Raw genomic sequence first — 14495 nt, forward strand, 5'->3', positions numbered from 1 at the left:
ACAGTGAAGCAGTCACAAACTCTCTGGATTATCTGATGTCTGACACAGTGACAGAATGAAGCAGACACAAACTCTCTGGATTATCTGATGTCTGACACAGTGACCGAGTGAAGCAGTCACAAACTCTCTGGATTATCTGATGTATGACCCAGTGACAGAGTGAAGCAGTCACAAACTCTCTGGATTATCTGATGTATGACACAGTGACAGAGTGAAGCAGTCAAAAACTCTCTGGATTATCTGATGTCTGACACAGTGACAGAGTGAAGCAGTCACAAACGCTCTGGATTATCTGATGTATGACACAGTGACAGAGTGAAGCAGTCACAAACTCTCTGGATTATCTGATGTCTGACACAGTGACAGAATGAAGCAGTCACAAACTCTCTGGATTATCTGATGTCTGACACAGTGAAGCAGACACAAACTATCTGGATTATCGGATGTCTGACACAGTGAAGCAGACACAAACTATCTGGATTATCGGATGTCTGACACAGTGAAGCAGTCACAAACTCTCTGGATTATCTGATGTCTGACACAGTGAAGCAGTCCCAAACTCTCTGGATTATCTGATGTCTGACACAGTGAAGCAGTCACAAACTCTCTGGATTATTTGATGTCTGACACAGTGACAGAGTGAAGCAGTCACAAACTCTCTGGATTATTTGATGTCTGACACAGTGAAGCAGTCGCACACTCTCTGGATTATCTGATGTCTGACACAGTGAAGCAGTCACAAACTCTCTGGATTATCTGATGTCTGACACAGTGAATCAGTCACAAACTCTCTGGATTATCTGATGTCTGACACAGTGAAGCAGTCACAAACTATCTGGATTATCTGATGTCTGACACAGTGACAGAGTGAAGCAGTCACAAACTCTCTGGATTATCTGATGTCTGACACAGTGACAGAATGAAGCAGACACAAACTCTCTGGATTATCTGATGTCTAACACAGTGAAGCAGTCACAAACTCTCTGGATTATCTGATGCCTGACACAGTGAAGCAGTCACAAACTCTCTGGATTATCTGATGTCTGACACAGTGACAGAGTGAAGCAGTCACAAACTCTCTGGATTATCTGATGTCTGACACAGTGAAGCAGTCATAAACTCTCTGGATTATCTGATGTCTGACACAGTGAAGCAGTCACAAACTATCTGGATTATCTGATGTCTGACACAGTGAAGCAGTCACAAACTCTCTGGATTATCTGACGTCTGACACAGTGACAGAGTGAAGCAGTCACAAACTCTCTGGATTATCTGATGTCTGACACAGTGACAGAGTGAAGCAGTCACAAACTATCTGGATTATCTGACGTCTGACAGAGTGAAGCAGTCACAAACTCTCTGGATTATCTGACGTCTGACACAGTGGCAGAGTAAAGCAGTCACAAACTCTCTGGATTATCTGACGTCTGACACAGTGACAGAGTGAAGCAGTCACAAACTCTCTGGATTATCTGACGTCTGACACAGTGACAGAGTGAAGCAGTCACAAACTCTCTGGATTATTTGACGTCTGACACAGTGACAGAGTGAAGCAGTCACAAACTCTCTGGATTATTGAGGATTACGTGTTCTCACCAGTTTGCTGGAACATGAGCATGGTTGGGGGCGTGGTGTGGACAGGCAGTGATCGGGTCCTCTGCACAGAGCTGTGGCTCCGGCTCGGCATACTGTTGCTTCCTCCAGGGTTAGCAAACCACAGACCCTGAGTGGGAGATTATCAATCAATCAATCAATCAATCAATCAATCAATCAATCAATCAATCAATGTCATAATGTAATGATGTCAGAATATAGATCGATCAAACTTAAGCTCCTCCCCCTCCTGTTAGCTCCACACAGTTTTTTTTTATCAATCACATGATCACAACCCAAAAAGTTCCATGTCAGATTGAGTTCACAGTTGACCCCTGACCCCCACCATCAGGTCAGGTTTACACCCAATGACTACATGAATCCCCCCCCCCCCCCCATGACTCTCCAGAGCCCAGGGAAAAACAGGAAATGCCTGTGAAGTGTTCTCACTGCCTCTCTCTCTCTCTCTCTGTCATAACTCCTCCTCCCCCTCATACACCACAGATACCTCTCCCAAACTATGACTCACACACCTCCCTCCCTCCCTCTCTTCTCTCTCTCTGTACACATCTACACTCTTGTGCCACACCAGAAGATCCAGCATGAGGAGGAACTGAGGTATTTCCTCTGATTGTAAAGGATGAGAGAGACAGAGAGAGAGAGACAGACAGAGAGAGAGACAGATGATCTAATATAAACAGTAAATAATAGCGATCGGCTGTTTATTGTGATCTAATATAAACGGTAAATAATAGTGATCGGCTGTTTATTGTGATCTAATATAAACAGTAAATAATAGCGATCGGCTGTTTATTGTGATCTAATATAAACAGTAAATAGTGATCGGCTGTTTATTGTGATCTAATATAAACAGTAAATAATAGTGATCGGCTGTTTATTGTGATCTAATATGAACAGTAAATAATAGCGATCGGCTGTTTATTGTGATCTAATATAAACAGTAAATAGTGATCGGCTGTTTATTGTGATCTAATATAAACAGTAAATAATAGCAATCGGCTGTTTATTGTGATCTAATATAAACAGTAAATAGTGATCGGCTGTTTATTGTGATCTAATATAAACAGTAAATAATAGCAATCGGCTGTTTATTGTGATCTAATATAAACAGTAAATAGTGATCGGCTGTTTATTGTGATCTAATATAAACAGTAAAAAATAACTAGTACTGAAAATAACTAGTACCGCGCGCGGTTCTGAACGGGTTCGAGCCGACCCACGCGGGTCGCCGTGTGCCACGGCTCCCCGTGTGCCTCGCGCTCTCACCCGTTCATTCACCGCGCGCGGTACTAGTTATTTTCAGTACTAGTTATTTTCAGCGGCGTCCCCGCGCATGTCGTTCCAAATTTCGAGGGGGATCAGGCAACGTATGGCAAAGTTATAGGGCACTTCCTGTTTAAAATGGCAGACTTCCTGTTCGGTCAAGTGCGTGTCCATAAACGTGTTCAGGGAACTTCCCTTGTCTTACATAGCAAGTTTTGTGCAGATCGGACAATCTTAGAGTTGACTTCCTGTTTCGGGCATTCCACTTCCTGTTGGGAGGTCATCTCTTGCAGACATGCTCAGGACAGGTCCCTGGTGTCACATAAAAGGTTTCGTGCAAATCGGACAACGAACGGCAAAGTTAGAGGGCACTTCCTGTTTAAAATGGCCAACTTCCTGTTCGTCTCCGTAAACGTGTTCAGGGAAGTTCCCTTGTCTTACATATCAAGTTTTGTTCAGATCGGACAATGTAAGACTTTACTTCCTGTTTCGGGCGTTCCACTTCCTGTAGGGAGGTGACCTTTTACGGACATGCTCAGGACAGGTCCCTGGTGTCACATATAAGGTTTTGTGCAGATAGGACAACGTACGGCAAAGTTAGAGGGCACTTCCTGTTTAAAATGGCCGACTTCCTGTTCGGTCAACGGCGTCTCCGTAAACATGTTCAGGGAAGGTCCAGTAACTCACATATCCAGTTTCGTGTCAATCGGACAATGTAAGACTTTACTTCCTGTTTCGGGCGTTCCACTTCCTGTAGGGAGGTGACCTTTTACGGACATGTTGAGGAAGGGTCTGGGGTCCCACATACTAAGTTTCAAGTGGATACAACAATCCCTGTTGGAGCAGCATCAAAAACTATAAATGTAATTCTGTCTGCTGTCACCAGGGGGCGCTGTATTTGAAAATGAATATTTTCATATAGACGTGTTCAGGGCCGGACTGTCATCAATCCTTGCAAGTTTGGTTCAGATCGGACCAGGATTGGCAAAGTTGTAACAGTTTGTTTTTTTAGAATTTTCTACCACCACCAGGAGGCGCTGTTTTCAAAATGTACCGTTTCAGCAACATAGTCGTCTTCAGCAACTAACCATCATCAACTATAGCAAGTTTGGTTGGGATCAGACCTTCCATCGCGAAGTTATAAGAGTTTCATTGTCTGTTATGAAAAATTATTATTATCTCCAATTTTGGCGCCCCCTATCTCGTACGCCATACAATATTTTAAAAAGCTTTTGATAACTTTTGATGCTCAACTCGTCCACATTGATCTCACCAAGTTTGAAGGTGATCGCACAAAAGCTCTAGGAGGAGATAATTGAAATACAAGCTGTCATATTGTCTACTGTCACCAGGGGGCGCTGTTTTCGAAATTGAATATTTTCATATAGACGTCTTTAGGGCCGGACTATCATCAATCCTAGCAAGTTTGGTTCAGATCGGACCAGGATTCACGAAGTTGTAGCAGTTTGATTTTTTGTCCCAAAAATCCGACTTTGCGTCGTTGCCATGGCAACACCGTTAAACGATTTGTCGTCATATTGATCACGCATCATCTACCATGTGTTTTGACTGTTGTCACCAATTTTCAGTGCGGTACGATTATCTGTGTAAAAGTTATTCCCGAAATCGTAAAAAAACTTTTTTTTTGTGTATTTTCTTTCACCACAAGAAGGCGCTGTTTTCAAACTTCACCGTTTTTTCATAGACGTCTTCAGCCATGGCCCATCATCAATGGTAGCAAGTTTGGTTCGGATCGGACCTTCCATCGCAAAGTTATAAGAGTTTTGTTTTTCTGATGCGAAACATCAGAATCATCACGAACTTTGCCGCCCCCTATCTCGTGCGCCATGCGACATTTGAAAAAACTTTTGATACCGTGAGCTCCTCAACTGGTCCACAGGGACCTCACCAAGTTTGAAGGTGATCGCACGAAAACTCTAGGAGGAGTTAGTTCAAATACCATTGCTGCGAATTCGCCAAAATCGCCAAAAAATGGCCAATCAACCCAAGATGGCGGATTTCCTGTAGGTTTCACGGGAAAGTCGTCATCGACTTTTTTGACCGTCCCCACCTAATGAACGTGTGTACCAAGTTTCGTTCACGTACGTTAAACCCGACATGAGTTGACCTAATAGAAGTTTTTTGCGTGACTTTTTAGCCCCTCCCACCTCCAATTTTCCACGCATTTTCCCCGAACGACTTTCAGACGTAAATTTACACCAGGATTGATGCGGTCACAAAAATCTGTGAGTTTTGGGGTATGGGAAAGGCCTCAAAAATGCGATTTACTTTTAGGAATAATAATAATAAAAATAACTAGTACCGCGCGCGGTTCTGAACGGGTTCGAGCCGACCCACGCGGGTCGCCGTGTGCCACGGCTCCCCGCGTGCCTCGCGCTCTCACCCGTTCATTCACCGCGCGCGGTACTAGTTATTTTCAGTACTAGTTATTTTCAGCGGCGTCCCTGCACATGTCGTTCCAAATTTCGAGGGGGATCGGGCAACGTATGGCAAAGTTATAGGGCACTTCCTGTTTAAAATGGCAGACTTCCTGTTCGGTCAAGTGCGTGTCCGTAAACGTGTTCAGTGAACTTCCCTTGTCTTACATATCAAGTTTTGTGCAGATCGGACAATGTAAGACTTTACTTCCTGTTACGGGCGTTCCACTTCCTGTAGGGAGGTGACCTTTTACGGACATGCTCAGGACAGGTCCCTGGTGTCACATATAAGGTTTTGTGCAAATCGGACAACGTACGGCAAAGTTAGAAGGCACTTCCTGTTTAAAATGGCCGACTTCCTGTTCGTCTCCGTAAACATGTTCAGGGAAGGTCCCGTAACTCACATATCTAGTTTCGTGTCAATCGGACAATGTAAGACTTTACTTCCTGTTTCGGGCGTTCCACTTCCTGTAGGGAGGTGACCTTTTACGGACATGTTGAGGAAGGGTCTGGGGTCCCACATACTAAGTTTCAAGTGGATACAACAATCCCTGTTGGAGCAGCATCAAAAACTATAAATGTAATTCTGTCTGCTGTCACTAGGTGGCGCTGTATTTGAAAATGAATATTTTCATATAGATGTGTTCAGGGCCGGACTGTCATCAATCCTTGCAAGTTTGGTACAGATCGGACCAGGATTGGCAAAGTTGTAACAGTTTCTTTTTTTAGAATTTTCTACCACCACCAGGAGGCGCTGTTTTCAAAATGTACCGTTTCAGCAACATAGTCGTCTTCAGCAACTAACCATCCTCAACTATAGCAAGTTTGGTTGGGATCAGATCTTCCATCGCGAAGTTATAAGAGTTTCACTGTCTGTTGTGAAAAATTATTATTATCTCCAACTTTGGCGCCCCCTATCTCGTACGCCATACAATATTTTAAAAAGCTTTTGATAACTTTTGATGCTCAACTCGTCCACATTGATCTCATAAAGTTTGAAGGTGATCGCACAAAAGCTCTAGGAGGAGATAATTGAAATACCAGCTGTCATATTGTCTGCTGTCACCAGGGGGCGCTGTTTTCGAAATTGAATATTTTCATATAGACGTCTTTAGGGCCGGACTATCATCAATCCTAGCAAGTTTGGTTCAGATCGGACCAGGATTCGCGAAGTTGTAGCACTTTGATTTTTTGTCCCAAAAATCCGACTTTGCGTTGTTGCCATCGCAACACCGTTAAACGATTTGTCGTCATATTGATCACACATCATCTACCATGTGTTTTGACCGTTGTCACCAATTTTGAGTGCGGTACGATTATCTGTGTAAAAGTTATTCCCGAAATCGTAAAAAAACTTTTTTTTGGTGTATTTTCTTTCACCACAAGGAGGCGCTGTTTTCAAACTTCACCGTTTTTTCATAGACGTCTTCAGCCATGGCCCATCATCAATGGTAGCAAGTTTGGTTCGGATCGGACCTTCCATCGCAAAGTTATAAGAGTTTTGTTTTTCTGATGCGAAACATCAGAATCATCACGAACTTTGCCGCCCCCTATCTCGTGCGCCGTGCGACATTTGAAAAAGCTTTTGATACCGTGAGCTCCTCAACTGGTCCACAGGGACCTCACCAAGTTTGAAGGTGATCGCACGAAAACTCTAGGAGGAGATAGTTCAAATACCATTGCTGCGAATTCGCCAAAATCGCCCAAAAATGGCCAATCAACCCAAGATGGCGGACTTCCTGTAGGTTTCACGGGAAAGTTGTCATCGACTTTTTTGACTGTCCCCACCTAATGAACGTGTGCACCAAGTTTCGTTCACGTACGTTAAACCCGACATGAGTTGACCTAATAGAAGTTTTTTGCGTGACTTTTTAGCCCCTCCCACTTCCAATTTTCCACGCATTTTCCCCGAACGACTTTCAGACGTAAATTTACACCAGGATTGATGCGGTCACAAAAATCTGTGAGTTTTGGGGTATGGGAAAGGCCTCAAAAATGCGATTTACTTTTAGGAATAATAATAATAATAATAATAATAATAATAATCTTTTGCATTTCAATAGGGTTCTTGCAACCTTGTTGCTCGAACCCTAATAATAATAATAATAATCTTTTGCATTTCAATAGGGTTCTTGCAACCTTGTTGCTCGAACCCTAATAATAGCGATCGGCTGTTTATTGTGATCTAATATAAACAGTAAATAGTGATCGGCTGTTTATTGTGATCTAATATAAACGGTAAATAATAGCGATCGGCTGTTTATTGTGATCCAATATAAACAGTAAATAGCGATCGGCTGTTTATTGTGATCTAATATAAACAGTAAATAATAGCGATCGGCTGTTTATTGTGATCTAATATAAACGATAAATAATAGCGATCGGCTGTTTATTGTGATCTAATATAAACGGTAAATAATCGCGATCGGCTGTTTATTGTGATCTAATATAAACAGTAAATAACAGTGATCGGCTGTTTATTGTGATCTAATATAAACAGTAAATAACAGTGATCGGCTGTTTATTGTGATCTAATATAAACAGTAAATAACAGTGATCGGCTGTTTATTGTGATCTAATATAAACAGTAAATAGTGATCGGCTGTTTATTGTGATCTAATATAAACGGTAAATAGTGATCGGCTGTTTATTGTGATCTAATATAAACAGTAAATAATAGTGATCGGCTGTTTATTGTGATCTAATATAAACAGTAAATAACAGTGATCGGCTGTTTATTGTGATCTAATATAAACAGTAAATAACAGTGATCGGCTGTTTATTGTGATCTAATATAAACAGTAAATAGTGATCGGCTGTTTATTGTGATCTAATATAAACGGTAAATAGTGATCGGCTGTTTATTGTGATCTAATATAAACAGTAAATAACAGTGATCGGCTGTTTATTGTGATCTAATATAAACAGTAAATAACAGTGATCGGCTGTTTATTGTGATCTAATATAAACAGTAAATAACAGTGATCGGCTGTTTATTGTGATCTAATATAAACGGTAAATAATAGCGATCGGCTGTTTATTGTGATCTAATATAAACAGTAAATAGTGATCGGCTGTTTATTGTGATCTAATATAAACGGTAAATAGTGATCGGCTGTTTATTGTGATCTAATATAAACAGTAAATAACAGTGATCGGCTGTTTATTGTGATCTAATATAAACGGTAAATAGTGATCGGCTGTTTATTGTGATCTAATATAAACGGTAAATAGTGATCGGCTGTTTATTGTGATCTAATATAAACAGTAAATAACAGTGATCGGCTGTTTATTGTGATCTAATATAAACGGTAAATAACAGTGATCGGCTGTTTATTGTGATCTAATATAAACGGTAAATAATAGCGATCGGCTGTTTATTGTGATCTAATATAAACAGTAAATAACAGTGATCGGCTGTTTATTGTGATCTAATATAAACGGTAAATAACAGTGATCGGCTGTTTATTGTGATCTAATATAAACAGTAAATAACAGTGATCGGCTGTTTATTGTGATCTAATATAAACGGTAAATAATAGCGATCGGCTGTTTATTGTCCTGTGTTGTCACAGCTGTTCTCACCTGTGTGCCCTGCTTAGGACCGGTGGCTGTGCTGCTGCTGCTGCTGCTGCTGCTGCTGCTCCGCGCTGTGGGTCCCAGCAGACTTCCACTCCCCTGCAGACCCAGCCGGGCACCTGGTAAACTCCTGGAAGGCATCTGGAACTGTCTCAGGCTCCTCCTGGTCGACACGCTGCCCCCAACACAACCAGCCGTGGGCAGAGAGTTGGACTGACCAAAACGACTGCAGCAGGACACACAAGTGAGGATGAGGGACAGATATCAGGAGAACAGGTCCTCTCATGTCCTGTCCTCTGTCACTCTACCACATGTCACTGTGTTTTTAACACATTTCAAATCCATAGGATCAAATAACTGATCAGTTATTATAATAAAAACACTTGTTTTATTAAAGGCTTTAAATGATTGTGCGTGTGTGTGTGTGTGTACCTCCTCTGCTGTCTGTATCCTGCTAAGTCGAGCAGAGTTTTCCTGGGAATGGAGCGGAACAGTCTTTGGACCTGTTGTTTCCATGACAACAGCCTCTTCTTCTGCGTCTCAGTGAAGGACTGACAGCAATGAGAAGGAAAGAACAGGGAGTATGAATGAATCAATGATGAAAGGAGAGGAAATGTGAAGCCTGATACTGCTTCACTTTCAGTATGACATCATACTTTAATACTAATGATGATGATTTCATTATTGATTTTAAGACGTTTGAGGGTTAACGTGTACTCCTTGCATGTGATGAGGTGCACACGTGTACCTCGTGGATAAGGCACTTGTCGATGAGTTGCAGGTAGGAGCTGATGTTATCCTCGTCTGACCTCGACACCAACAGCTGGGTACAGACTGAGAGAGAGGGAACAATGTAGACATTAAAAACATGTCTTTACTCCATGAAGGAAAACAAACTGCAGCTCACCTTTGCCCATCACACGGGTGAACTGTCCAGGCAGATCCCCCTCTGCAATCACGCTTGTACCTGACTCCGCCTCCCCACCACCTCCAGCAGTCAGGTGTGAACCAGGTGCAGCGCTCTTACCCTCAGAGCTCAGGAGGCAGCGCTGCAGAGAGGCTTCCTCACTGCCACTGAGAGCTTTGATGGGAGTTATGATCATCTGGTGAAGCTCCTGCAGTGGTGCGCGCAGGTTACTGCCCTCCAACACGTCCTGGTGGTAAATGAAAACATGTTTAATAAACGATACATCGTTACATATCTATGTGTCATTGTTTTAAATTCTCTTGGCTCTTAACAATAAAATGGAGCCATTGCTGATAAAAGCACAGAGAATGAAGTCAGACTAAAATAAATCATCTACTTAAACATCATAATTCATTATTCTATAGAATAAACAGCACTTTTTATTTTGATTTATTTTCAGGTGGGACGAGAGCAATGACGCTCTTCCATCACACAGCTCCATCAGTGTTAGAACAACACTTTCAACAGAGGAGGAAAACCAGGTGTGTAATGATAGAAAGACTCTGACCTTCTCCAGGCTGCGCAGAAGGTTCTGTCTTTCTCGGAGCTTCTGAATGCTGATCACAATCTTGTGTCTCGCTCCTTTAGTGACTTTCTGTGAGGAAAAGAGTTTTGATCGACATGTAAGTGAGGAGGACGCACACACACACACACACACACACACATGTGTGAGTATATATATGTAGATATGTAGAAACAACATTCACATACAACAGGGAGCGGTGTCTTTGGGCTCAGTGGGGACGGACAGACAGACGGACAGACAGACAGACAGACAGACAGACAGCACCTGCAGGAAGTACCGACTTCCTGGTGAAGTGTGTTAATTTTAGCGACATCCTCTGTGTGAGAAAAGACTGCAGTGACGTGAGGATTCATTTATTCTGAGCGGGACAACTTTACTAAACCTCGTTGTGTGAGCTCAGTTCTTTTAATCCAGGACTAATATGAAGAACACCATCGTCTCCTTATATTAAATATAGCCTTCATTTCTATAATGTGACAATCACAAGAAGGAATATAATGTGACTGAACAGAAGGAAATACAAACCTGTGACTCCAGCTGCTCTTCAGTCAGTGACATCATCTCATCATAGGTCATCGTGGAGAAGAGAGCGGCGTATTTATGAAGACGGAGACTCTTCAGCCATGTAGGGACATCTGAGGGTCAGAGGACACACAGGTTACACTGTCCTGGGTGTCTTTATTAAAGTTAAAAAGTTTTAAAGTTTAATTTTATTAATCCCCTTAGGGAAAGTATTCCTCTGCATTTTGACCCATCCTAGAATTAGGAGCAGTGGGCTGCCACACCCGAGTAGTGCCCGGGGAGCATTGGGAGTTGGGTACCTTGCTCAGGGGTACCACTTGGCCACGGGCTGCCCTTATTAGCATTAACACACAAATGGTACTAAATTCTTCTGGCTTTTGATGAAATATCACTTTTGTTTTCCTCTTTAAATGGATGACGAGACTTCACCAAAGGATCAACAGTTATTTAAAGTCTAAAGTGTAGACAGTGACTGCCTCAGTGTCAACAGTTCTGACCTCTGACCTCTGACTGGATCAACAACCATCAAACAAGTGTTTTCTGCCACTACTCTGGACTGTGAGCCATTAGCTTAGTTAAATATCTCTGATAAATCTATTACACATTTAAAATAGCATCACAACACTATACATACTGTATGTTTAATTATATGCACAGACTTGGTTATGATTACCTTTAAATCATATCTTAAATGTGTTGTTTTGGAGAGAATTGTTGTGTGAAAACAAGAACAATAAATAATCTATGATCACTGGAAGCAGCATCGACCAATAAAGACAACCATCATTGATTTAAGGGACAAATGAGAAGATGAAAGATCGTTCTCTCTCTCTCTCTCTCTCTGCACACGTGCTCACGACACATGTTCATGAGTCTAATACACACACATATACAGTACTGTATATGTCATATATATATATATATATATATATATATATACACAGTACTGAGCAGAAGTCTTAGGTCACCATTAGATGTTGTTGTTGTTTCAGCAGTGCTATAACGACAATAGAGGATAATTCTTTCTATCTCACTTTACTGGAACACATCCAGAAAAAAAACCCTCCTCTGCAGGTGTCAAGTATTTAGCATGATCTACCCTTACACTTGAACAATAACACCGCTCTGTTAATACTGTGTGAGTGGAACCTTAATTCATGTAACTGGTAAATCTATTTCATTGAAAGAAATATCTGCTGTAAAAAACCTCTATGACGCCAGGTTTGACTCTATGACATACACATGTAGCAGCTCTAATATATAAGAGCAGCTTTAAGTCGCATCACTTCATTCCAATGATCACAGAATTTGACAGAAAAAAACAACAGAGCTGGTGGTGCCTGAAACTTCTGCACAGTACTGTATATACATATATATATATACAGTACTGTATATATATACAGTACTGTATATATATACAGTACTGTATATAGACATATGTGACACCTTTTCCCCTGTACTTCACCTGTGTTGTTGCTGTGTTGTCACCACGCCTCGCCTCAGTCTACCTGTCGGCCTCTCAGCCTTCACTGTGACTCCGCCCCTGCCCAGCTTCGTTATGTCTGTAAAGCTGGTGGCTCCGCCCATCTGTCTGAGTTCATCAGCTCTTCTTCTCACTAACCTGTCTCACTACAGCAGAGTTTGCTTTGTCATGACTGATGGAGGCGATAAGACGATGGCAGGAGTCCACAGGGGGCGACAGAATCTGGGCCTCTGGTCCTAACTCTGGTTTAGTTGTTCTTTTATATTTCAAATGAATAAAAATTCAACGACACTGCCTTAACATGGCTGACATCACACCTGTCCTTCTTACTTACCCCTCATGCCACTGCCCTCCTCATGAAAGGAACTACGATGAAGACCTGAACCTCCTCCTAAACAAGCCTCTTCCAGGTGCTCACTGCCTCCACTGCCTGAGGAAGCAATGCTGCTCTGGGGTGAGAGAGGTGCATGGTCTGGGGCTGGGCCTCTAGCAGTGCGTAGATCCTCCTGAGAGAGCCACACATGGCCCAGAGGCTGGTTGCTAGGGCCGCTCATGGGAGGCGTTAGAGACACTGAGCGCTTCAGGGGACTGTGCTGCTGGCTGCCACCTCCACTCGTTAGAACTACAAAAACACAGCAAGACTAATCAGGTGAGGGTTTAAGGCAGCAAGCCTGAAATAAGAACCAGAATGGTCTCCATCGTTCCTAAAGGTCCTACGTATACATTTGTGGGCCTTTTAATGGAAAGCTTAGATAATAAGTGATTAGACCTGCCTGTCCCGGCCCTCACATGTGCTTTGTCATTTTAATAAGATCAACATGAGAAATTAAAGTGAGGCAGCTGATGAGGAGGAGGAGCCAAATAACACGAAATATCAATGATGGTTCTCACATGATTTTTGATACTTCCAGGAATGTGATAAGAGATGATTGATGAGTGATGAGTGATAGGTGATGATTGATGAGTGATAAGTGATGATTGATGAGTGATAAGTGATGATTGATGATTGATGAGTGATGATTGATGAGTGATGAGTGATGATTGATGAGTAATGATTGATGAGTGATGATTGATGAGTAATGATTGATGAGTGGTGATTGATGAGTAATATGTAATGATTGATGAGTGATAAGTGATGATTGATGAGTGGTGATTGATGAGTAATGAGTAATGATTGATAAGTGATGAGTGATGATTGATGATGATTGATGAGTGATGAGTGGTGATTGATGAGTAATGAGTAATGATTGATGAGTGATTATTGATGAGTGATGATTGATGAGTAATGATTGATGAGTGGTGATTGATGAGTAATATGTAATGATTGATGAGTGATAAGTGATGATTGATGAGTGGTGATTGATGAGTAATGAGTAATGATTGATAAGTGATGAGTGATGATTGATGATGATTGATGAGTGATGAGTGGTGATTGATGAGTAATGAGTAATGATTGATGAGTGATTATTGATGAGTGATGATTGATGATGAGTGATGAGTGGTGATTGATGAGTAATGAGTAATGATTGATGAGTGATTATTGATGAGTGATGATTGATGAGTGATGAGTGGTGATTGATGAGTAATAAGTAATGATTGATGATTGATGAGTGGTGATTGATGATTGATGATTGACGAGTGGTGATTGATGATTGATGATTGATGATTGATTAGTGATGAGTGATGAGTGATGATTGATGAGTGATGATTGATGAGTGATAAGTGATAAGTGATGATTGATGAGTGATAAGTGATGATTAATGATTGATAATTGATGATTGATGAGTGATGATTGATGAGTTATAATTGATGAGTGATTGATGATTGATGATTGATGAGTGATGAGTGATGAGTGATGATTGATGAGTTATAATTGATGAGTGATTGATGATTGATGATTGATGAGTGATAAGTGATAAGTGATGATTAATGATTGATGATTGATGATTGATGAGTGATGATTGATGAGTTATAATTGATGAGTGATTGATGATTGATGCTTGATGAGTGATGAGTGATGATTGATGAGTGATGAGTGATGATTGATGATTGATGAGTGATGAGTGATGAGTAATGAGTAATGATTGATGAGTGATAAGTGAT

The 14495-nt window shown here is 41.5% G+C and overlaps 1 protein-coding gene across 2 annotated transcripts in view; it reads right to left on the reverse strand.

The window, feature by feature from the left end:
- Positions 1-14495, reverse strand: part of samd4a (sterile alpha motif domain containing 4A) — a 45155-nt gene that overhangs the window by 7456 nt on the left and 23204 nt on the right. Inside the window, exons 4-11 of one of the 2 annotated variants that reach the window (XM_058628752.1) lie at positions 12727-13014; positions 10913-11022; positions 10370-10456; positions 9802-10048; positions 9643-9728; positions 9327-9445; positions 8901-9120; positions 1597-1723 (exon numbers count right to left, since the gene is read on the reverse strand). In XM_058628752.1, the coding sequence (XP_058484735.1) occupies positions 1597-1723; positions 8901-9120; positions 9327-9445; positions 9643-9728; positions 9802-10048; positions 10370-10456; positions 10913-11022; positions 12727-13014 (1284 nt within the window). The remainder of the gene's footprint in view (positions 1-1596; positions 1724-8900; positions 9121-9326; positions 9446-9642; positions 9729-9801; positions 10049-10369; positions 10457-10912; positions 11023-12726; positions 13015-14495) is intronic. The other variant, XM_058628753.1, reaches the window with a different exon arrangement.

The sequence above is a fragment of the Solea solea genome, chromosome 5 (assembly GCF_958295425.1).
Source record: "Solea solea chromosome 5, fSolSol10.1, whole genome shotgun sequence".
NCBI lineage: Eukaryota > Metazoa > Chordata > Actinopteri > Pleuronectiformes > Soleidae > Solea > Solea solea.